Here is a 23,971-nt window from a genome sequence, read left to right on the forward strand (position 1 = left end):
AATAGTGTTTTTAAAAGTTCAGGTTGCCAAGTGGTTGGCTCTTTGCTAGCATTTTTACAATAGATAACTATATTTAAGAATCATGCTGAAGAAAAGTTTTTCGTGATTGTTGGAAGGACTTTGAGGTTGGAATTTTACAAGTGTATGCAGGATACACTGGTTTCTCTTCATACTGTGCAAGTCTTTGGCATGTTGAGAGCTCATGCATATATTTGCCATGCTTTTTATAATTTCCTGTTAAAATGCATATTCAAAACTTGATTCTACTTATATTTATCTGTCAATGATTTTAATTACCAGCACTGATTTAGTGTTTATAGGTACATTAATAGTCTGTTCTCATTTTCTTTATAATTGGTTTTACCAAGACTTTAAGGGAGGATTTTTATTTATTAAATTTTAAATTACTGTCAGTGGCATCCTTAGTTTCTGCCATCTAATAAGTGTGAGAGAGTGTGTGGATTTTCATTGCACAGAATAACATACTCCTGTAAAAAGGAGATACTGGTTTCTCTAGAAGTGGCTGTTGACACAAATCTGTTGACAATATGTGCTGACTTGCCTTTAGAACAACTGGCAGTTATTAAGAAAAAGTTGCAAAGGTCGTAAGTAAGAAAGAACCATTGCAAAAAATTTCAAATGTATTTTTAAGTCATTAATAATATTATGAGAAGTAAATTCAACCCTATTCAACCCTTTATTTGTACTTGTCCCTATATGTTCAAAAGTAAATATGGTATGGCTTTTTTTTTTTTTTATGGAGTCTGCAGTCAGTGAAAGAGACTGACAAGTATAATTTATGTTTAATGTGTAAAAACAAGTATAGGATCCTATTCCTTACTTTTTTGTCTTTCGTTTTAGTCAAAACAAAATTATGGAATTCCTAACATGTTTGGCATAATTGAAAGAAACTATAAAGAACTGGGGGAAATAAGAACCTGGAAAAATTTGAAGAAAAAGTTGGAAGACAATTGTTACTCCCAGGGTGAACAATGGCACTTAAACTGAGGGCATAAGAAAATAGCCTATGAAAGAGATCTTGAAGGGATGGATGGTTAGAACTTAGGAAGATAAATGTCCGCCAATGCTAGGCCTATCAGTCAGGGTGGTCCAGATGACAGCATAGAAGTTTCTAAGAACAGAGCTCAGAAACAGCAGCTCCAGCAGTCAGCAGTGGAATGATGTCACAGTGCTTCACGTCCTCTGTGCTTATGTTATCACTCGGACTTGTGTTGGTTCTTATTCTACAGCTTTATGCCATTGGTCAGGTGTTGAGCCAGGCAGTATATCCTTATTTAAGTGACACCAAGAGGCAGGAAAAAAAGGAACTTTTGTTTTCACTATCCTTTTTTATCAAGGCCATAGAACTGCTAGAAAATCCCAGCAGACTTCCTCCCTAGGTGCCTTTGATGAGCCTGTGGGGAGAGTGGGACAGCAAGTCACAGCTATTTACAGCCTCTGTGTATTGAGAGGTAGGTTCTGCTAAGAAAGAATAGGGAGTAGACATGGTTTATCCTAGTAGTGATATACTAGGAAAGGAATATTTTTAATTCATTAGTACTCATTTTTTGGTACTTGGCTGTTGCAAGGACAATATGTATCTTCCCACAAATAAGATAACTAATATAAAACACTTATTTGTAAGTAGCCTCAATTTGCATCAAAATTATTAACCCATAGCTACTGGCTCTACAATGGGATTGGGTAAATACAAAATACTCAAGTTTTCTGCTTTCTTTTTCTTGGTAATTCTCAGAACACAGATAGCGAGGCATTTTCCAGGCAAGGGCTTAGAAGAGGTTTTCTCTGGGAATTCTGACAAGCTAGTTGTGTGTTTGGGGGTGGGGGGAGATCACACAGGTATTTCCTAAGGAAACTATCGGGCTGTTTCATTCTAGAGGGAAAGACCAGGCTCATCCAGCCCTACCTATAGAGTTTTTAATGGGCATTTAAAATAAGAACACATAGCCAAAGATGCCCAGACAGAGGTCACACTAATATATAGGAAAAAAGCAACTTAGAAGAAACAACAGTGCTGGGCATGGTGGTGCACATCTTTAATTCCAGCACTCTGGAGGCAGAGAAAGGTTGTCCTCTGTGAGTTCCAGACCAGCCAGGGATACACAGAGAAACCTTGTCTTGGAACACCCCCCCCCAAAAAAAAAAAAAAGAAGAAACAGCAACTATAAAAGGTAAAATGCTTAAGAATTCAAAACTGGTATTTATTTTCTCTGTGGGATAGAGGAATTACTCTATCTGTGGAAATAAGGACAGGCACTATTAAAATGGTTGTTGTAAAGAACAAAAAGGAGTTCATGGAAGGAGAAATGAAAAATCCAGTAGAAAGAAAGATAAAATTGAAGTTGTCTTTCAGAAAGTAAAGCAAAAGAACAGAGGTTAAAACTATGAAACATCGTAATAAAATTAGATTTCATTTAGCAGTTTTTTTTTTCAAAATAATAAACATGCTACATATAAAAGAAAATTGGGAATAAATAAGTCCAGAAGAAAAGTCTTCAAATGTAAAGTCATGAATTTCCTGAAAGAGAAACACATGTTTAGTCACAGCAACCTTTTAAACTGAATCAAGAATTAGAACAGGATTGGGCATATTCCAGTCTGCTTATACAGAAACCAGAAAATAATCAGCCAGCAGTGGTGGTGCACACCTTTAGTCTCAGTACTCAGGAGGCAGAGAGGCAGGTGGCTCTCTGTGAGTTTGAAGCTGGCCTCGTCTACAAAGTGAGTTCCAGGACAGCTAAAGCTGTTACACAGAGAAACCCTGTCTTTAAAACTTAAAGAAGAAGAAAAAAAGAAAAAAAATTTAGAAAGCAAATAAAAGCAAAACCCCACAGAAAATAGTAGAATAATACTTTTAAATTTCTGAAACAAATTGTTTCCAACTATACTCAGCCAAAATCTGTTAGTTAACAGTGATGGTAAAGGCTGTGGGCTGTCACAGTAGCATGGATTCAGCAGGGGATGGGACAGGGTAGGGTGGTAACAGTAAAGCATTTCTAACCTCAAAAGTGGTATTTTGCAAACTTTCTAGGAAACTACTGCAGAATGATAGTGAACCTCCTTGAGATTATAGGAAAGGGAAACCCCAAGGAAACAGCTATGCACTTGGGTGGCTGGTATGATTTCAAACTTAAGCAGATTAGAAACCCAAGGAGAAACTGAACAAGAAAACAAAGCTGATAGAATTCCTAATGTAAGAATTCCTACTTCCTTACCATGGAGAGATTTAACCAACGTGGGGCGACTTGAGTTGAATTAACAAGTGTATACTGAAAATCAAACTTGTGTACATATTTATATATCCATGCTTCTGTCATAAATAGCTTTTAAATGTTTCAAATGTTTCATTATTTTTTTATGCGTTTGAGTGTTTGCCTGAATGTGTTAATGTATACTATGTGTGTGCCTAGTGCTATTAGAGGCCAGAAAAGAATGTCAGTTCCCTGGAACTGAAGTTACTGATGGTTGTAAGTCTACTTCCTCTACAAGATCTGCAAGTACTCAACTGCTGAGCAATCATAAGTGGCATTTTAAAAGTTATAGTAGTTTGAATTAAAGTTAGGTGTGGTGTTGGGTGCTTATAATCCTAGCACCCTGAAGGCTGAGGCAGGAGGATTAAATGTTCCAGGAAAAGTTGGACTACACAAGTGAAGTTCAGGCCAGCTTGGACTATATAGTAAAACCTTGTTTCTGCTTATTAAAGGAAGAACTCAACACACAAGTAAGTTTGTGTCTGTGCTGATAGCATTCCTGAGACATTTGACCGAAATAATAACAAACCACTTTGAAGGAACATTTCCACATGATAACTGTGTTGGGGTCCTACTAAAAAACATGGAAACAAGCACCAAAACACCAAAATTGAAGATTCATTTATACTAAAACAGTAATAAAACACCAATGAAGATTTGCTTATAATAAAAATTTCCCCCTTTTTGGACAGATGATTAGGTATATATTGAGTATTAACCATGTCCTTTTTTTTTCTTTATTGTCAAAAACTAATACCAGACATTTAAGACACATAAATACCATAATCAGTATAAATTAGTTATAGTAATACATTTAACTTTCCAACTTATAAAGGACAAATTTTATTTACAGTGTTGAGTACATTTTTACATAATACATACTGGTAACATTTAAGTTACTATCCAAATTTTCTTTACAGAGTAAAAAGAAATTTGAAAGAGAATGTAGAGAAGCAGAGAAAGCACAGCAGAGTTATGAAAGATTAGATAATGATACCAATGCAACCAAGGCAGATGTTGAAAAGGTAAGAAGTACAAACCTGCTTATAAAAATAGATTATTACCGGTGTGTATTCACTGCATACAGTCAACAATCCTACTTTGAGATGCAAATATTATAGGCATGGAAAGAAGGTACACCTTTTATATCATTATTATTCTAAATCTAAAATATGCAAATATTGCTTACTTGAAATGCTATATATTGGTCTGAGAAGGAAACAAGATAATATAATATCTTAGCTGCATTCAAAATGCTCAGGAGAAACAGTGGCTACCAGGATTGTTTCTTCCCTACCCAAAATTGGATAGAAAGACCAAGATATATCCATCAAGTATGCACATGGGATGTGATTGAGTAGGACTCTTCAGCCGCTTTGCCAAGAATCTTATCTCTGATTCTGACCTGGCTATTCTGTAATATAATTGCTGGTAGGATTGGCCTTGTAATGGCCGTTGCTTAACTTCCTTGTTGTTTGGTAGAGTGCAGTTGATCACGTGCCCACTCCCCATCCCAGCTTTAATATTTCCTTATATAGACTTTATGCATCTATGTTTTGCGTTTTTGAGTTACATAGAAAAACTCAAATGCATTTTTTCATAATAGTTTTGTAGGTATTTTAGCTTATTAGATATTTTCTACTTCTAGATAAACACATTTCTTCAACTGTTCCACAAAGGAAATGGCTTGAATTACCTTTATCATGTTACTTTCCTTTTACTTCCCTTTAAGTTTTCAATATCCTATTTAGGCCATTTTCTGAAATATAATCCTAGTTTGGTCAGATTATTTCTGATTTTGATTATCTCCTTTGTCTGAGCACTAAGTTCTTGTTCATATTACCTGAGTGTATATGAAGCCAAGCAATGTTGTTTGAAATGACTCCCAAAAAGTTCATGATTATAAGGAATCCTTGTCTTTTCACATGTGTGTTGATATAAGGATGTGTCTCTAATAACTTACACTGTATTTTAAATTTGTACAGACATCTTTATTCATTATTAGCTTTGATCCTATTAAAATTTTTATATCCTAATTTTGACCATCTAATCTAATTTCCTTCACAACATTATGCCTTATCTATAATTGATCAGTGTGTTACTTGATAGTATTATGAATAACAGCAACTATTTTGTACATGGGAGACTCCTTGAAGGTTAACATCCACTCTTTAAACACTTCCTTGATTCATCATCAAAAAATGGTTATTCAAATTAATGTTCTAGGAATTTAAGGTTACTTTTTTTGGTGGACTCTTCACTTAAGATCTTCATGTTGTCTACAGAAATTAGCTTTACACAGTACCTAAGCTTCTGCTGTTTATCTTGGCCTTACTTTTTCAGAACTTTGTTATTCATGGTTTAATGTTCAATTATTTGAAGTCTCTTTATTATTAGAAAATGCAACCATTTTAGCTTGTAGCCATATTCCCTTGTACAACCTGCTGAAACCTCCACGATAGCCCATGGGACTCAGAGCTGATGGGGGTTTCCCAACAGGTCACGAGGACTTAAGGACATTTGGAATCTTTGTTCCACTGTGGTTTGTGGTAGAAAGAAAAAAGGGGATGTGTAAATAAATGTGTACTTGGGGCTCTAGGTTGGAACTTCAGGCTTTGTTTTGCTTCATTTTTTTCCCCGTAGATATGCTTTGTTTCATATTTTGGTTTACATAGTACTTTTTTGCAGTAATCTTCTAATATCCCTAGATTAAATAGGGTTTTGTGGGCTTATGGAAGATCTTGGCTACCTTGCTCCCACAGTTTGTGAGTTAAGAAGATATAGTTATAGACTAGTGTTAGGTAAATAACTTCATCTATAGAAACTAGAATTACAAGAGTGAGAGATAGGGCTGGGGATGAGAACCAATGCTATAGGACTCGTCTAGCAAGGTAATGTCCTTAATTTCAGTCCTTAGTGAAAGAAAAGAAAAAAATAGTGAAGCATATCTGTTGTGGTTTAGTGGTAGTGGCGAGAATGAATCACAGAATACAATAGACCCATGTGGAGGTTTATTCATAGGGGGGGGGTTGAAAGGAAGGGGCCATGACCGACTATACATCTGAGAAAGGGAAGTGTAGAGAGGGTGAGAGTAGGTGGAGCTTGCTTACAAGAGACTCTTTGCGCATGCGTACAGAGCCTTAAGCAGCCTTGAAAAGCATGGCATAGCCAGCCAAGCAGCCATAGTGTCTGTAGGCTGACTTAACTATTTACCTGAATGCTGGTGAACTCATCCTGCCAGCTGACAGGGGCGGGCCAGCATTATCCCAGAATGCCAAGAATATCCCCAGTGTGCTTTATTATATTAAATGTTATATTTTGCACTTTGGAGTGATATAACACAGAGACACACAGAAACACACATGCAGTCACACCCCTTCCCACCCAACCCCACTTCTCTCTTCCTTGCTTCTTGCTATGTTGTGTCCAGGTTGCTATGGAACTCTGATGATCTCTCTCCTCAGCCTTGTATGTATGTGACACTACTGGCATGCAGTGTTGCATCCAAGGAGCCAGTTCTCACTTTGTTTCCTATTATTTTAGACCAGTTAGGAACATTTTTAAGCTCAGTGTATTTTAGGCTCAGTGTTATTAGAACTAATAGTTTTATTTATAACCTTATTAGTGTAGATAATATTCCTTTGACTTTCTGTAAGAAATTGAATGCAGAACTATTTTAAATAAGTACCTGTGGTTTCGTAGAGATGGAAACATGTTGAGTATTACATTATTTAAAACACATTTTAATCATTATTTATATCTGTTAGCTTCATATTCTGATGGGGTAAAGAAATATTTCACTACTTTTTTTAATGGTTGAAAATATTCTGGAGGTACTTGCTTTTCTTCTGTTTATAAGTGTCCTGTTTCAAGACATGTCATCCATTATTTTCTGTGTGAATTTTGTAAGAAGAGACTATTTCCGCTTATTGAAAAGAAGAGGACTACTATAATAGGGACAGAGGAATTATTGTGATAAGAAAACCATGTAAGATCTGGAAGCGTTTTCTTCAGCTGTTGGCTTATCTATTGACAAAATCTAGCTCTAGTATAATTTTCAGAAAAATTAATTAACTTTTTCTTGGTAATCAATTTTGCCTGTAGGCCAAACAGCAGTTGAACCTTCGTACACATATGGCTGATGAGAATAAAAATGAGTATGCTGCACAGCTGCAAAATTTTAATGGAGAACAGCACAAACATTTTTATGTGGTGATTCCTCAGATTTACAAGGTAAGTTTAGTCTAGTTGAGTTCAAAGAGTTCTTTTGAGACAGGGGTTTCACTGTGCATCCTCCCTGGCTGGCCTACCCTTTCCTGTCCAGGGCTAGGATTAAAGGCATGTACCACTGCTTTTTTTTTTTTTTTTTTTCCTTCCCCAGTTTGGAAATAAAACCTAGGATCTTACATTATCTAAGAAAACAGTTTACTACTATGATTCAGCTATAGTACCAAACCTCAAGTATTAAATCTTAGAAATCAGAATATTTCTTAATTCACTATTTGCTAATGTTGGTGATGAAGTATTTTTAAACCACAGACTTTTCTGTATATTCATTATTAATGTTCATATAACTCAGTAAGCCAATGGCTTTTTTTGAAATAAATTATAGTACAGTAAAAGTAAGCATGTTGACTGTGTAAAGGACATTTACTGTGACTAGATGTTGTAATCTGTTCACCTAGAATTGGGATTTAACATTTTTGTTTTTGTCTTTTTGTTTTTTGTTTTTGTGGTTCTTTTTGACACACCCAGAATCATTGACATTAGTGCACACTAGAGTCACTAATGGCAGCAGTAAGTCTTGTAACATGTCCTTGCTGGCCTGGCTTTTCTGTCTGCCTTGCTCATCTGCTAGGACCTTGTTGTATTATAAATCCTTGGGCTTGCTTATTCGCTCCATGCACCATCACTTAATGATAGATGTAGCAAGTAAAGAATCTAGAGTTTTCATGAGGGTTAAATTGCTGCTTTTTCTAGAAAGAAGAGAAATTAGAAGGGAGTTAGGGAATCAGTGCTGAATGAAGGCAGAGATACTGGGGAACAAGTGTCACCCAATGAGGCTTTCTTTCATTTGTAAGGCAAACATACAAAGATTTGGTGGACTAGATTTGGGTAGCAGATTCTGGTCATTGTATCCAGAGCAGCAAACCTCACTGTGATGGTATTAACTAGACAAGTCTTCATACTCTACAGCAATGTTAATTTAGAAGTAAAATACCCTTTGTGTTTAGAGGCCTCTTTGGAGCTTGCGTAGAGCAGTCTTGCCATTTTGTAATCTCTTAAACAAAACAAAACAAAAACCATAATTTTCAGAATAAACCCCCAAACCTTAGAAAGAAACAACAAAAAGTGTGAAAAGTAGAGTTTGAAAAAGTGAGGAGAGAGCAAGTGTGCACAGATGAACTATTGAACTGCCTTGGCATATTTCCTGTAGTGAGTTTGGGCTTGGGGACTTTAGGCATGTGCTCCCTTGGTGATGTGACTTACTGTTTTCCCCTCATGTTCCAACTCTGAGCTGCCAACTGTAGTAAGGTCTGGGTACCTGTTTATGTGCTATCAATTATGGATACTTCATCCAGCTAATACTGTGAACCAGTTTAAGGAGTACTTCTCAGACTTGTGTCTTAGGGCTAATTGCTTTAAAAAATAATTAGTGCTAGAATTTGGTTTTCAAATCAAACATTTCCTGATTGAAGAGGTAAAGGTGGGAGAGCTATAGCACAGAGACCTGGCTGCTGGCTGAGAAATGTTTTAGATGATCTTGAGTATCAGTATTAAAAACCTCGTTTTACTCTCCTTTTATTATTTAACAAGCCTCAGGTTACAAAAATTAAGTTTATATAGAACCATTGAAAGGTCTTAAAAATAAAATTGTATAATAAGGAAGAAATCTATTTGGGAGGTCATTAATTGTTCTCCTTCAGAATAGAAAATTCAATTTCCCTTCCTTGTTTGAATTCTGGATTATTAGCAACTACAAGAAATGGATGAACGAAGGACAATTAAACTCAGTGAATGTTACAGAGGATTTGCAGACTCAGAACGCAAAGTTATTCCTATCATCTCTAAGTGTTTGGAAGGGATGATTCTTGCAGCAAAATCAGTTGATGAAAGAAGAGTAAGTACTGTATAGTTGTCTTCGAATTGATGCATGTGGTGTAGTTCTGCAGTTGAAGCTAGTGAAATGATTTCCCAGACTTTACTTAGGAAAGAAATAACCTAAGGAATTCTTGGTTCTTAATTATATCTTGTATGAGAAAGACTTACGTAAGTTAGATTTCTTCAATGAGTTGAGCTCTAAAATTCTGATTCTTTAAAAGAAACTTTGCAGCCCTCTCCTTTGCAGTTAATTTTTTAGTTCTAATTCAAGAGCATAACCTTTGAACTGGGTTTAAATTATATTATGCTGTTATTCTATTGAAAGTTTAGAGAAGGATGTGGCTAGATCAATCTAGACCTATCAGAGTTCCCTTCAATGCACGTGTTAGTGCTTGAGCTGAGCGAGAAACCAAAGGAGGACATCAGGAGTCAAGGACACAGTCCTTGTTCTTGAGGGCTTGGATCTAGCAGGATCACAGCTTAGCCATAGTGTAGCATAATCTAGATCTGGTTATTTCTCAGTGAACTGAGTCACTAAGAAGCATGGGCAGGGAGACACTGACATACCAAGGGGATAGTGACAAAAAAGAATTAGTTTTGGAGCACTGTCAGGTATGTGCTATGTACTTTATTCTTCACAGAAAGTCATTCTGTCAGTACTAACAAAGGACCTACCTGTAACTAATTGAATCCCTAAATTCAAAAGGGAAAAGGCTTTTTAGTTCCTTTCATTAAACTCGTGTGTGTGTGTGTGTGTGTGTGTTCCTTTTTTTCAATTGGAATTGATATATTGAATGCTTATTACAATAGGGAGAAATTATCTTCTTTAAAACTTTTGTGATTATTGTTTAACTATTTAAGCTGTCATTTAAAAAAAAAGTTTAAAAGCTAATGTACTGTGATCAAATAAAATGGTTTAAAAATGTGTTTCTTATTTATAGGATTCTCAAATGGTAGTAGACTCCTTTAAGTCTGGCTTTGAACCTCCAGGAGACTTCCCGTTTGAAGACTACAGCCAGCATATTTACAGAACCATTTCAGATGGTACCATCAGTGCATCCAAACAGGAGGGTGGCAAGATGGATGCCAAGTCCACAGTAGGGAAGGCCAAGGGCAAACTGTGGCTCTTTGGGAAGAAGCCAAAGGTAAAAACCCAGAATCCCTATGTGCTGATCAGACTCTTACTTAGTCAGTAGTGAAGTAGAAAAGGACAGGTGGATAATAATTGCCACTGATTGAGGAATAATTTCATTCGGCTTGAATGACCCAATTAGTCTTTCATAATTAGAAAACAGTCTTGTACGTTCATATTGAGCTATTCACAATGTGGAAGAATTAACTGAGTCTTAAATTACATGTTTTTAAAATTCCTTTGCATATAGTTTCTGTCAGAATTCTAAGGCAATGTTTTACTATTACTACTTACTATTACAATGGAAATTCTTAGCTGGAATGAATGATTAAACTAGCTGATAATAAATGTCAAGTTAGATGTTATAGCTCATAGTACTATAACTTTTTATTATCCGTGTGCAATTTTTAATGAAAAGGGCTCAGTGTTCTTGATTAACTTCAGCTTCCCTAGTTACTAAGAGAATCTTAATCTTAACTTCTTGTCAAACCCCAGATTTTGATGTGCTGATAATTTTAGGAAGCTAAACATAGCTCAACACATGAGCAAATGGAGTAGATGAGTGCTTCATAATTCTGTCAGTTTAGTGATTATGCCGTATCAGTAAGGGAAGATGGAGTCAGTCCTTCAGTCTAATATGCTGTACTTTTTCAAGTACACTTACTTATTTATTTAATTTCATTGCTTTGATCCTGGCATATGAATGTACATAAAATTTAACTCAAATTACCTATCTGTTAAGTATCTTTAAAACACGTTTATAGGTAATGCAAGCTTTACCTATGCTTTTAATAAGACTGTCCAGTCAAGTTGAACAGTGAGATCTGCTTTGGTCACAGCAGAGAAGCTAGAACAGCTTAGAGAGATACAAATGCCAACACTTATTTAAGAAGAGACAGCCTGAGAGGAGAGCTACAATATGATAGGAGACTTTTTTGCCTATTTATGGTAATTAGCAGTTTTAGGAGTATTTTGTGTGATAACTTTATCTCTTGACAGCTACAAGTTAAATATAACCCTTACAGGAATCCATTATGGTGCTAATATGCTAAAATCCAGAAAATTTTTTTAATTTAGATTTTACTGTTCTAACATAATTTGTATACTCTATATTTTTAATCTATTAGCTTGTTTTTAAAAAAGTGAAATCATATTGTTTAAAAGTAACTGACTTTTAAAAGATGGTTTTGGCAAAATTATGTTTACTCTCTATTTTCATAGAAAACTTTATTTGAAGTGTATTTTGTGAAAAATATGTTGCCAGAAATAGAATTTTCATTTAGGAAAAAAACTATTCACATTTGGCTTATTGATTCCTTTCTTTATTTCCATATTAGCCACAGTCCCCACCCTTAACCCCTACTAGTTTATTCACATCCAGTACTCCTAATGGGTCCCAGTTTCTCACATTCTCCATTGAGCCCGTGCATTATTGTATGAATGAAATAAAAACAGGGAAGCCCAGAATTCCTTCTTTCAGAAGCCTCAAAAGAGGGGTAAGTTTAATAATGGGTTGAAATGCATGATGGCCTAATTGTGTGTGTAGTGTGGCTTTTTCAATACTCTCCACCCTCATTATAAGGCTCTCTCCTATAAATACATAGTTTATAGTCACTGCAGAATTAAGTATAGCTGCCCTCAAGTAAAAAACAACTCCTCTTTATAACATTTGAAATGTTCAACCATAAAAATGGTATTATAAAGAGGGTGCTGGGTACAATCATATTTTAGCTTTTTTTTTTTGTTTATGTGAAATCATATGTCCACCATTGTCTTGTAACGTATTTACATCTTTAAGACTTTCAGTAATTTGTCACTGGAGATGCTCTTGTAATGATTTGTCACTAATGCGACTTCACTTGCCAATTTTACAAAGTCTTGTTTTGTTGACAGTAAAATGTCAAGCTTGATTTTAATAGTCCTACTTTTAGATGCATAAAATATAATTTCTAATACTTTAATTAAAAAAAAAAACTTAAAAGCCAATGTGGTGGTGGAACATACTTTTGTAATTCCAGCACCTGGAAGGCTGAGGCAGAGGGATAGAATTTGAGGTCAGTCTCTGTTACATATGGAGTTTAAAATCAGTCTTTGTTGTATAGAGAAATGGTATCTCCAAAAGGAAAAAAAAAGAAAAAAAGGAAAAAAGAAAGGAAGATAATAAGTATATTAAATATAAAGTGTTATACATCAGGTTAATATATTAGGTATTAAATTATAAAGCCTATAAAATATTTAAGTATTATTTAGTAATGTTCATATGGAATTTGTTTTCTTGAACAACAAAACCATTTCATTAAGAGTTTTCCTTTACTCTTTCTTTTAATTAACCAGCTTTAGATATCTACTATTCCTAAGAATACTCTACAAATGGAAATGTATAGACTAATAATACCCAAATGCAGTATTAATCTGTCTCTTAGCAATGACTGTTATACTACTAATAAAAAGTGTGATATTCTACTATTTTAGTAAGGCTAGTTTTTCTTTTTCTTGGTTTTGAATATTGAGCCTAAGTCTTTTTGTATATGAAGCACTTACTCTATCACTAAACTACCCTTTTAGCCCCTAATTTTTGTTTTTAGGTAGTGTTCTTAGTTATATAACTATAATTTAGGTTAATTTATAGGATTTTTGGCCATTTGAAAGTCATAGATGTGATACCATATATACCATCCGATTATTAACATTTTATTAGATAATGCAGTAATAGTGTGCTCTCTCCTTTCTGTAGTTTTCCCCAAAATTAAAGTGCATTTTAGCCACCTGATTAACAAAATATATTTGTTTAGGGCAAGATCACACTTTTTATCTATTAGACAATATAACAGGCTTCACTGATGGCAGTAATGCAGAAACTATCCCACTGTGTAGTTTTCCCCCTTCAACTCCCTTTTCCCCTCAACTTAGCTAACTGAATGTGGATAGTAGGGCAAGTTATGACCTTTAGGAAGGCCCCACAGTTTGTTTTTTATGGACAGGTGTCCTGGCTGTAGGTTTGGACCGCTTTTATGCTTGCTAGAGAGATTTTACATGGGATTTCTTTTGCTGTAGGATTCCTAAGTTGCTTCTCATGGATATATGAAGTCATTTTAATTATATGGAAAAAAGTTAAAGCAGTTAGAACGTAAGGCCTGGAGGAAACTCTTAAGTGTGAGTCATTCTTACTGAACAATTTGCAGCTAGAATCTTACAACTGCAGCACCTAAAAATTGTTAAACTGGCTCATTATTACTTTTATTTTCATGTGTTGCTTTAATTTAAAAAGTCATACAGTGTTTTTATAATTTTGGAAAACTGGAATCTCCACATCTTAGTTACCATAATAACCTAGAAAGCAGTGTGCAAGGTAGAAACTAGGACAGTTGAACCCAACTGGAGGATTAGAGGACAGCAGGGAGGAAAGGTTTGTCTTGGGATTGAGAAATTTTACATTTTGATTGGTCTTTGGACGTTTACTAGATAATATTTCAGAATACTAGCAATGGAGATGTTTTCTTTCTACTCAAGAATCCTGTGAGGAAAATAAACCTTAATAAACTGGCATATTAAATGGATATACATGGGTGGCAGTCCATTAAGTTTACAATATAGGTGTATATACTCACTTTTACAGAAAAACTGTTGTATGCAGTCTCATAATTAAGGATTTGAAAAGTGTTAGATCAGAACCTTGTTTTTGAGTTTGACAGTGGTACCACTGGATCTATTTTAAGGTATAAGGTTCTATAATTGCCTTCTGTGAGGTCAGGTTGTAAGTTTCAGTGAATGTTTGGGAAATACACCCAAATTTGACTGGTTAACACACTAATATTTTAAAACCCATAACTACTTTCTTTTGTTTTCATACACATCCCTTTTTAAAGTAGTAGAATTAATTAGCTTATAATAGGAGTTCATAGTTGTGTTTAATTATTCATAATCTTACAGAGTTTTAGAGATACTTTTAAGGATTTATATATTCAGAATATAGTTCCCAGGGCCTTAGCCTGTTTTAAGATGAAACACACCTAGTTATCTTCATTTCTTTACTTAATGTTAGTTCTCTTGTATTCTGCAGTATCTTAAGATGCAGTGATTATATGAAATTTTCTAATTTGTAAACTATTTCTATATGAAGCTCTGGTATTTTTGTATTGAACATGTGCTACTTTGAAACATAATTATGTTTCTACTATTTAGACAGAGAACTCTAATTTTCAGTGAACTACAAATTGACTTTCTACTTGTTAGTAAAACTAGATAAGCTAAAATAGAAACATTTGCTACTTCAGCTATAATTATCCCATTTTCTCTAAAAAATTAAAATATAAATTAGGAAAGTATATCACTCAGTAGTGAAAATTAGTATAAAAGATAAGGCAACTCATTTGACTATTTTATTCCTTGTCATATACAATATTGTTAGTGTTTAAAGAATACTGTGAATATCTTCCTTAATTTAAACCTTTTTATTTTCATCACTGAATTTTGTGATAGCAAAATAATTTGATTTTTTTCTTCGTTAAACTACTGACAGTCTAAAGAATGTTAAGCTTAGTTTAGAAAGACAATGGATAGCAAATGTCATCTCTTTGTCATAATCATTAATACATATGGCCAATTCATCAGAGATAAGGGGTAGATATTTTTGCTAGATATTAAATTTCTTCAATTTTTATATGAAATTTTATCTGAGATCTATTTTACCTTTCCTTAAAAAAATATGATTTAAAAAACAGAGAAAATGGCATTTTTTATGAGGGGTACTGGGGAATTGAACTCAGCCTTGCACATGTAAGGCAAATAGTCTGCCACTGACATGTGTCTCCAGGTCCCCAAAATGAAGACATTTTCAGATTAGCTCAATGTGATGACTTGTAAAACATGATGCATATTCTAGGCCACTGTGTGTGTGCGCGCGCTTGTGTGTGTGTACTCATGTGTGATACATTTTTGTGTCATTGCAGAATCCTATTGTAAAAATGATTTATGATATTTTGATTTTATAAGAGCACCTGTAGTTGATCTCTTTAGGCTGTTTATATCTTCTGAAAGGATAAATCTTTGAGTTTGCTAAAATCAAAGTTAGGAATTTAGTGCTGTTTTTCAGGCACATGGATTTCAGAATGAAACCTTAAAAATAGAAAATTTATTTTCAAAGCAAAACCTAATCTATATATTTGTGTCTAATAAGTATGTAGAAAGAATTTGGTGCAGGGTAAATCGTTTGTTATTTTTCTTTTAAATAGCACCTTAAGAATGTTTCCTTTGGCCGGGCATTGGTGGCACACGCCTTTAATCCCAGCACTCGGGAGGCAGAGGCAGGCGAATCTCTGTGAGTTCGAGACCAGCCTGGTCTACAAGAGCTAGTTCCAGGACAGCCTCTAAAGCCACAGAGAAACCCTGTCTCGAAAAACCAAAAGGATTGTTACCTTTGCCAAATTTTGATATATTTAAATCCCAAATAGTGTTTTGAAGTATGAAACAAAAAGGTGACTCTTTCCTTAGTGCTTTGGCAAGGACATTCTGGTTTTTAAACTTTTTGTAGATTTTCTTTGAAATGGCTAACATTAGATCTTTTTGACACAACACATTTCAACTATCAGTGCTTCTGAAAATGAATGATATGAGTTAATACCTTCATAAAATTCTCTTTAAAGGAGAATATATGATTACTAGAAGGATGATTTACTTTTCAGTTTTAGTTAAATTTAGAAAATATCTGCCCATTATCAGTGTGTGCTTTCCTTTCTTTTTTCTTTTTTTGTGCAAGTAATTTGCTTTCCCAAATGTGCTTAAAACTTTTTTTTTTTTGGCAGAATTGTTTGGATTGTAAAGTGTACATAATTTATTTTAATACTGTAAAAATATAGGCTATTGCATCTTCTGTATTATGATTTCATGTGAATAATTTACCATTTCTTTCTGTTTTCCATTGAACTATTCAGTGGTCGGTGAAGATGGTAAGCCCTGTGTGCTGATCTATATACTGTGCCAACATTAAATAATCTCAAAACATTGTTTTATTTAATTCAGAACAAGTGTTAAGTACATCCCACATTTTCAACTTGTATGGTTTTTCTTTTTATAGTTTAATCCATAGTCCATCATACTCACCTTTTGGGTGTCATAGATTAGACAATGATGTGGTTAACTGTCACAACTCATCAAATTCTTAAGTGTTATTGGATAGAGTCCATGTCATGTTAAAGAGAATTTAAATTATTTAATAAAAAAATTTAAAGTTACATGGTAGAGCAAAAGCTTATGTTGTACAGAAGTAAAATTCAGAAAAAGTTTTTCTCTTTAAATTGACTTTTTAAAAAAGTCATACTAGTTTAATGTTTACCACAAGAATTATTAGGTTTGTTTAAAAAAGAAAAATGTTTTGTTAATTTCATTATGGATTCAGTGCTTTGTTCAGAAGCACAGGTAATCTGTTTCGTGTGAGAGTGTGTGTGTGTGTGTGTGTGTGTGTGTGTGTTTGTCCCCATCCCTCAATGTTTGAGGTGTCCCTATATACATTTATTCACACAAATTGATGAATTTATATTACGAACTAACTTCCAAATTATCGGGCACTTGCATAGAAAACTTTGTACACAGATTTAGAAAGCAGATTACTGTTTTAGACATTTGTAGTTGAGACTTGTATAAGTTCCTTGATAGTAAGAGAGGTCGTTAAATGCCTTACATGCATTTTTAGGGATAGACCGATATTTGGAAATGGATAATGGCCAATTTATTATACTCCCAAAAGTCTATTACACTGAAATATATTTCCATTAAATAACTTTTCAGAAACATTTTTCAAAACATAAATTAGAAGGTTATCTTTGCATTATTACATGATAGTAATCCCTGGACCCCAAATTAGAATGAATCTAACAAATTATACTGATCATTAACTAGTAAATTTAAAGAAACTTTATATCGGAAATTTTGATATTCCATTATATAGTGTAGATTTTAACTGATTGACATTGCCAGTATATTTTCCTGACTCAAAAGCCACTTAAACAGGGGCCCCACTTTTAGTCATCATGCTTGTTCAATGCCCATAGTGATAGGCCACTGAGGAAAGATTTTCAGAGGTTCTTGTTATTGGTTAACTGTAACATTTGATTATGGCTTTTCCTGTAAGTTTCCTTTTGTAGTGCCTGTAATGATAACAGGCATGGAGAGGTGGCTTAGTGATTAAGAGCTGCTCTTACAGAAGACCCAGGTTGTATTCGTAGCACTCACATGGTAACTCACAACTGTCTGGAACTCCAGTTCCAGAGGATTTGATGCCCTCTTCTGGTCTCTGCAGGAGTGAGGTCTATGTAAAAACATTGATGTGGGCAAACACCCATATATGTAAAATAATAAAATAATTTAAAGGTAAATAAAGTGTCCTTGTACATAGTGTAATCAAGCTGTTAAGCATATGTTAAAGGTATTAGTAGCTCAGAGAGCAAGAATGCATTTTATTTTGTAAGGGTATCCCAGCAGCACTTTAAAAATTGAACAGTATTCATGTTCAACCACTTTGAGAAGAAAAATGAAAAGCAGGTATTAGTTTTTGGATTCAGTAGTTAATGGTGGTTCTGTTATAATCTCAAAAACTGTAGCTGAAGTACCAGTGACTAAAATTAACATTTAAGAGGAAAGTCGAACCAAGCGTGGTGACACACTCTTGTAACACCCACACCAGGAACTAAGAAGACAGGAGGCCTTGGAATTCTGGGCTGGGCTACACAGTGAGGCATAGTCTTCAGGAAAAAGACATCATTAATAGAAAAATCTACACCTATATACTAGCACTTTATTTACAGAGATTCAGAAGCATTGAAACCTTTTTAACCAAGAAACCTTCCTTAAAGGACTGTGTCAAGGCTGGGCATGGTGTCACATGCTCATAATGGTTACACTTGAGACATTGAAGCAGGAGCATTTGAGTTCAATTTACAGACTATAGTTAAAGAGTCTGCTGTCATCCAGGTGGTGGTGGTGCATGCCTTTAATCTCAGCACTCCGTAGGCAGAGGCAGTCGAATCTCTGTGAGTTTGAGGCCAGCCTGGTCTACAGAGTGAGTTCCAGGACAGCCAGGGCTGTCTCAACCAAATAGAGAGAGAGGACAGTGGGATTATACCTTTTAGAAACAGCTGAGATATGACATTCAGTTTTACAGAACGGAGCTTGGAAGTGTATTCCATGTTATGAATATAATTTCCACTTAGTAGACTGTACCTTTAATTTTTAATGATCAGATATTATTTCCAAAGAATGGTCTAATAAATGTAATCATTCAAAACTATCTGCAGTATTGAAATATGCTTCTTAAATCAGTCATCTTTATGCGGTAAGTTGCTTATCTTGCTAGGTTATAAATTTTATATTTTTATTCAGCACATTCATGGTATTCAGAATGTCACGACAGTGGATTTTATTCCATAAGATTCTATGTAAGAGTACATACACAGTAATAAGATAATATAAATGAAAAATGTTATGTGTTCTCATTCTGTTGTTGCTGTAAGAAGACTCGTGTGTTTATTTTGATTCTGCCAAGACTTGAAATGGTGTGGTGATACAGTTATTATTCACTTGTATTTGATGAGGTTTCTGTTTTTCTTTCTGCCTATTTTCATGTTTTTGTAAGTATTGAAATGTAAGATCTTTTATTTTTACTAATACATCTAAGTAGATTTTTTTAAAGATTGAGGCTAACTAAAAATTGTATTCTTATTTTATAAAAAGATAGTTAAAAAATAAAATATCTAAAAGTATGTTTAGTACTGACTTAGACTCTCTTTTCAGGGTCCAGCACTAGAAGACTTCAGTCATTTGCCACCAGAGCAGAGGCGTAAGAAGTTACAGCAACGCATCGATGAGCTTAACCGAGGGCTGCAGAAAGAGTCAGACCAAAAGTAGTGTTCCGTTAAGTCCCTCGTTGCTTTTCCTTTCAGGGTCTAATGTGAATAATGTGTATACACGATAAATAGAAGATTTCAAAACCATTCATTCTGGGCTGAGGCTATAGTTCAGGAGGACCTGAGTTCAATCCGTATCACAACCCCGTGCCCTAAATCATATATCCTAATTGAAATGCTTTTACAAACTTTTTTTAAAAAGATTTATATATTTTTATTTCATATGTTTTAGTGTTTTATCTGCATGTATGTCTATGCACCACTTGCATGCCTGTGAGCCTCCATGTGGATGCTGGGGATAGAACTTGGGTCCTCTGGAAGAGCAGTCCGTGATCTTAAAGCCCCCCCCCCCTTTTTTTTTTCAAATGGAAAAATGTACTACTTAAACAAGAAAGCATTTATGACTTATATATTATTTAGGCAAAAGCAAATGTCAGATATTTTTTATTGCAGATTTTTATTAGTTGCTGTTGAGTTCCTCCCACAAATTTATAAAATCAAAACAGAAACCCAAAACATGGTAATTCATTGTCAAGAGTAGTTTTGTCAGCACTACCTCTTATATTTTGTATTTTTTTTTAAATTATAAATTGAGCTCAGTTGATTGAAGGATTATATACAAGACTTATCAAACATTTTACATGGAGCATATCGCTAAATCCTTCAAAATAGCTATCTGAGGTTGTTCTTACTATGTAAATGGAGAGGTGGAACTTAGTTAGAAATTAGATAAACTATAGTAATAAAGCAAGGGGAAAGTATATGATGGGCTAGGAAAAGTCTTAACTACTGTCTTGTAGCATTCTGTTGATAATGAGGTGCGGTCTCCAGAAGTTTTGAGTGGGTGCTAGGACATTGGCAACTGTCCTAAAGGTCATTGAACCTTATATAATGAGTAGATCAGAGATTAGGAGAGGAGACAAGGAGACTTGTTAGGAAACTAACTTGTAGATGCTGAGAGACCTATAAAATTAATTGAAAAAACAAGAAAAATAAATTTTGAGTTGAAAGTAATGGTTTTGCTTATGTTTTGTGAAAAATCCACACAGAAAGTGACTGTGGAAATAGATGTCTAGAACTTAAGAAAAACTGGAGACAGACACTGGAGAATAATCTGAAGATCAGAACATTCTAAAGAGGAGTGTAGGATGAGATGAAAAGAGACTTGTCATTTTATGTAACAGACATTTAAAAGTTGAACAAAAGGAGAAGAAGCCAATGAATGATTGTTAAGAAAGCAGAGGCGAGGAGGAGAAATGGAAAATATAACCCTCAGGTCAAGAAGGAAAGCCTATTAAGGAGAGTCAGCAGTGTCATGTGCTAGTGTCAGGCAGCACTGATTGGGCACAGTCTAGGGTCATGTGACTAGAGGAGGTAGGCAAACAGCCCAAGGGGGGCACAGTTAAAGAGGGCATTGCTATTTCTAGCAGAGATGAGTGGGAGGACAGTGACGCTGTGGGAAATGAGATAAGGAATGCTGGTGGGATAATGATGCTTGGTACAAACGTAATGCGTTTGATTTAGAGCCAGGCATGGTGTCACACATCTGTAATCTTAGCACGTGGGAAGACCAAGAGTTTTAAGGCCAACCTGGGCCACCTAGTGAGGCACTGTTTCAAAGTAAAGCAAAGTAATGATTTGGGAAACAATGAGTTCAAAAACAATGCAGAATACTCTACCAGCAGTTTATTAAGCCCATGTCCTTTAAATGTAAACACTCAGGCACATGCATGATTTTAAAAAGTCTTCTTAAATTATTGACTGTATATACATTGTCACATAGTACATACATACATATGTACATACACGATCAACCTTATGTGAATTGTCTTATTAGGGTACGTTTGTCTGAACTTAGAAATGTAACTTTTTAAGGTTGAGATAAACTTTAGTCCCCAATGAAACTCAAAATGAAAATCTAAGTGGATGTTTTGTGGTTTCCTTTTGTTTCTCAGAGAAGCACTCAACAAAATGAAGGATGTGTATGAGAAAAATCCACAAATGGGGGACCCGGGGAGTTTGCAGCCTAAATTAGCAGAGACCATGAATAACATTGACCGCTTACGAATGGAAATCCACAAGAATGAGGTACAGTTGTTAACTCAGCAGTCTGAGATAAAAGTACATTTTTAAATATTTTATAAGCTTTATTGTGATAGATTGGATTTTGCCAGAGTTATATACCAATACTGATGTTTAATTTTAGAACTTATGAACTGAAAGTATCATTATGGCATAAAATTATCAAATTAACAACATACTGTTTTTTGTTTTTTGTTTTTTTAATCAACTATGAGATTAAATTTTTCTAAAAATCAAAGTTTCAAAGTACATTTAAATTTAGGGTGCCTTAGGAGTTTCAGACTTACTGGACTGTCATTTTTTGTCTTTTTCCCCCCCTGAAGGCATGGCTCTCTGAAGTTGAAGGCAAAACAGGTGGTAGAGGAGACAGAAGACATAGTAGTGACATAAATCATCTTGTGACACAGGGGAGAGAAAGGTCAGGGTTTGTTTCGTTTTTATTTTTAATATTTCATTATTCAGTTAATTTTCATCCATTATAAGTTTGGCATTAAATAACTTCAGTCTTTTGAAACTATTTTGTACCTTAGGTAATTGTTGTAGGTTAAGTTGGAAATTTTCATCTTGTTCAATTCTAGTTTATTACATCCCTGAGCATCTAAGAATAAGAATAATAATAACAAAAACTAGTAGGCCTAGGAACCTCAGGGATACGAGAGATTCCCTTAAGGTTTTTTTTTGGATTTGTTAGCTTATGATGGGGGGAAAAGGATGCTGTCAAATTTCTTCCAGTTTGCTGAAGAAGAAAAGGAGCTATATCTTAGTTTAGACAGTTTTCAACTTGGCTTTTGCTCTGTACTGCTCATGATATGTCTTCTATAGTATAATGTGTTTTGTTTTGTTTTTCCTATCATTTAAAAAAATCTTCTTTGAAAAAATTTGAGGCTTAATATCAGATATTGATTTACTAATTACAACATAATTCAAGCAATTTCATTTTTTATATTTCCTTAACCTCGGTTTTCTAAAAACCCACTGTACAGAGTTGTTGTTGACAAAGAAATGGTTTAAGGCAGCTATTAGTGAGATACCTAATCATAGTGTGCATTTCACAATGTGAGTGCCTCCTGTCCAGCTCCTGTCACTTCAGGAAAGAGTTCTTAAGTTGTCAAGAAAGATCGACAGTTATTAGGTTAAAAACCCAGGTTAAATGGGTTTAGGTTTTTTTTAGTATATGTGATTTTAAAATGTGGTTTTCTAACTTACCTAGGTGTGCTGCTAAATCCACTGGGCATTGTGCATGTGCGTGTATTCTATCCATTCTTTTGGATTTTCTAAGTTAATAATTGATTGGAAATTATTTTATTTGAATCTGGAGTCATTTGTTTTTAAGTAGCAGAATGAATTCTTGTACTGTCTTGGAGAAAAATGGGCTTCGTTGAACAATTTAAGGAACAGCCTAGACAATATTCTTAGGACTCAGTTTGTTTTCTACCTCTTGGCTGTCCCTCTTCCTGTACTGAGTTTGTTTCGAGGCTCCATCTGATTTTTTTTTTAAAGCTTGCAGTTTTCCTCCAGGTTGAAAGAGAAAAGGAAGTGAGCTTCTCTTGGTGCAGTCCGGGCAGAGCACTTGTGCCTGATGATGTGCAGGAGCACTGGTGACCTGCTTGCCTCTATGCATGTGCTCTGTTCATGGCTTCTCCTGAGCTGGGCCACAAACAGCCTCGCTGTGGACTGAACATAGGCCTGGGTGCTTCTGCTAAGGAATATCTCTGATACTAGAAAACTAGTGTCTACCTCATTGTTCCATCTCATCTTTAGATCCTGTAATAGCGTTTACTGAGCATTGCTTCCGAACATCGTAATCCTTTAATTGTTTACATCAGGAAATTAAGTGAAGAATCATTTTATATTACTACAAGCAATTTACATAGTTAATGTTTGAACATAGAGCTCAATATGGAAGTATGCCATTGATACCTAATTTCTCCTGAGACCAACTTATAAATAATACACAAAGAGTTCTCATGTTTGTGATGCTTGATCAGAGATACTTTCATGGTTTTTAGTCCTGAGGGAAGTTACACCGACGATGCAAACCAGGAAGTCCGTGGGCCACCACAACAACATGGCCACCACAGTGAATTTGATGATGAATTTGAAGACGATGATCCCTTGCCTGCTATTGGACACTGCAAAGCTATCTACCCTTTTGATGGTATGGTGTTCTTAATATATATTTAATGAAATTGGTTCCTCAAAGTCAAAATATGTCATTTATTTTATTATGCTTAGCTAAATGATACATTATCAAAAAATTACGTTCATTAATTGCATAGTTTTAACTATGAAATAAATATAGTATTACCCCTACCTCTGCACACGCAACTGATGTATGTATGATCATGTATTATGCCAGATGATCAGCTATCAACTCTAGGTCATAGAGAATTTTCCCCAAATCCTAGATCTTACACTTACATGTGGTCAAAAAAGATGAAGCAGTTTGAACATGGAAGTAAATGGCTCTTCATTGACACTTCATT

General features: G+C 34.8%; 1 protein-coding gene across 1 annotated transcript in view; it reads left to right on the forward strand.

Moving 5' to 3' along the window:
- Window positions 1–23,971, forward strand: part of Fnbp1l (formin binding protein 1 like) — a 73,873-nt gene that overhangs the window by 45,102 nt on the left and 4,800 nt on the right. The window contains exons 6-15 of the mRNA XM_027395644.2: window positions 4,193–4,297; window positions 7,377–7,505; window positions 9,247–9,393; window positions 10,316–10,519; window positions 11,844–12,002; window positions 16,437–16,451; window positions 19,291–19,400; window positions 21,359–21,491; window positions 21,809–21,903; window positions 23,495–23,643. Of these exons, the coding sequence (XP_027251445.1) occupies window positions 4,193–4,297; window positions 7,377–7,505; window positions 9,247–9,393; window positions 10,316–10,519; window positions 11,844–12,002; window positions 16,437–16,451; window positions 19,291–19,400; window positions 21,359–21,491; window positions 21,809–21,903; window positions 23,495–23,643 (1,246 nt within the window). The remainder of the gene's footprint in view (window positions 1–4,192; window positions 4,298–7,376; window positions 7,506–9,246; window positions 9,394–10,315; window positions 10,520–11,843; window positions 12,003–16,436; window positions 16,452–19,290; window positions 19,401–21,358; window positions 21,492–21,808; window positions 21,904–23,494; window positions 23,644–23,971) is intronic.

The sequence above is a fragment of the Cricetulus griseus genome (genome assembly GCF_003668045.3).
Source record: "Cricetulus griseus strain 17A/GY chromosome 1 unlocalized genomic scaffold, alternate assembly CriGri-PICRH-1.0 chr1_0, whole genome shotgun sequence".
Lineage (NCBI taxonomy): Eukaryota > Metazoa > Chordata > Mammalia > Rodentia > Cricetidae > Cricetulus > Cricetulus griseus.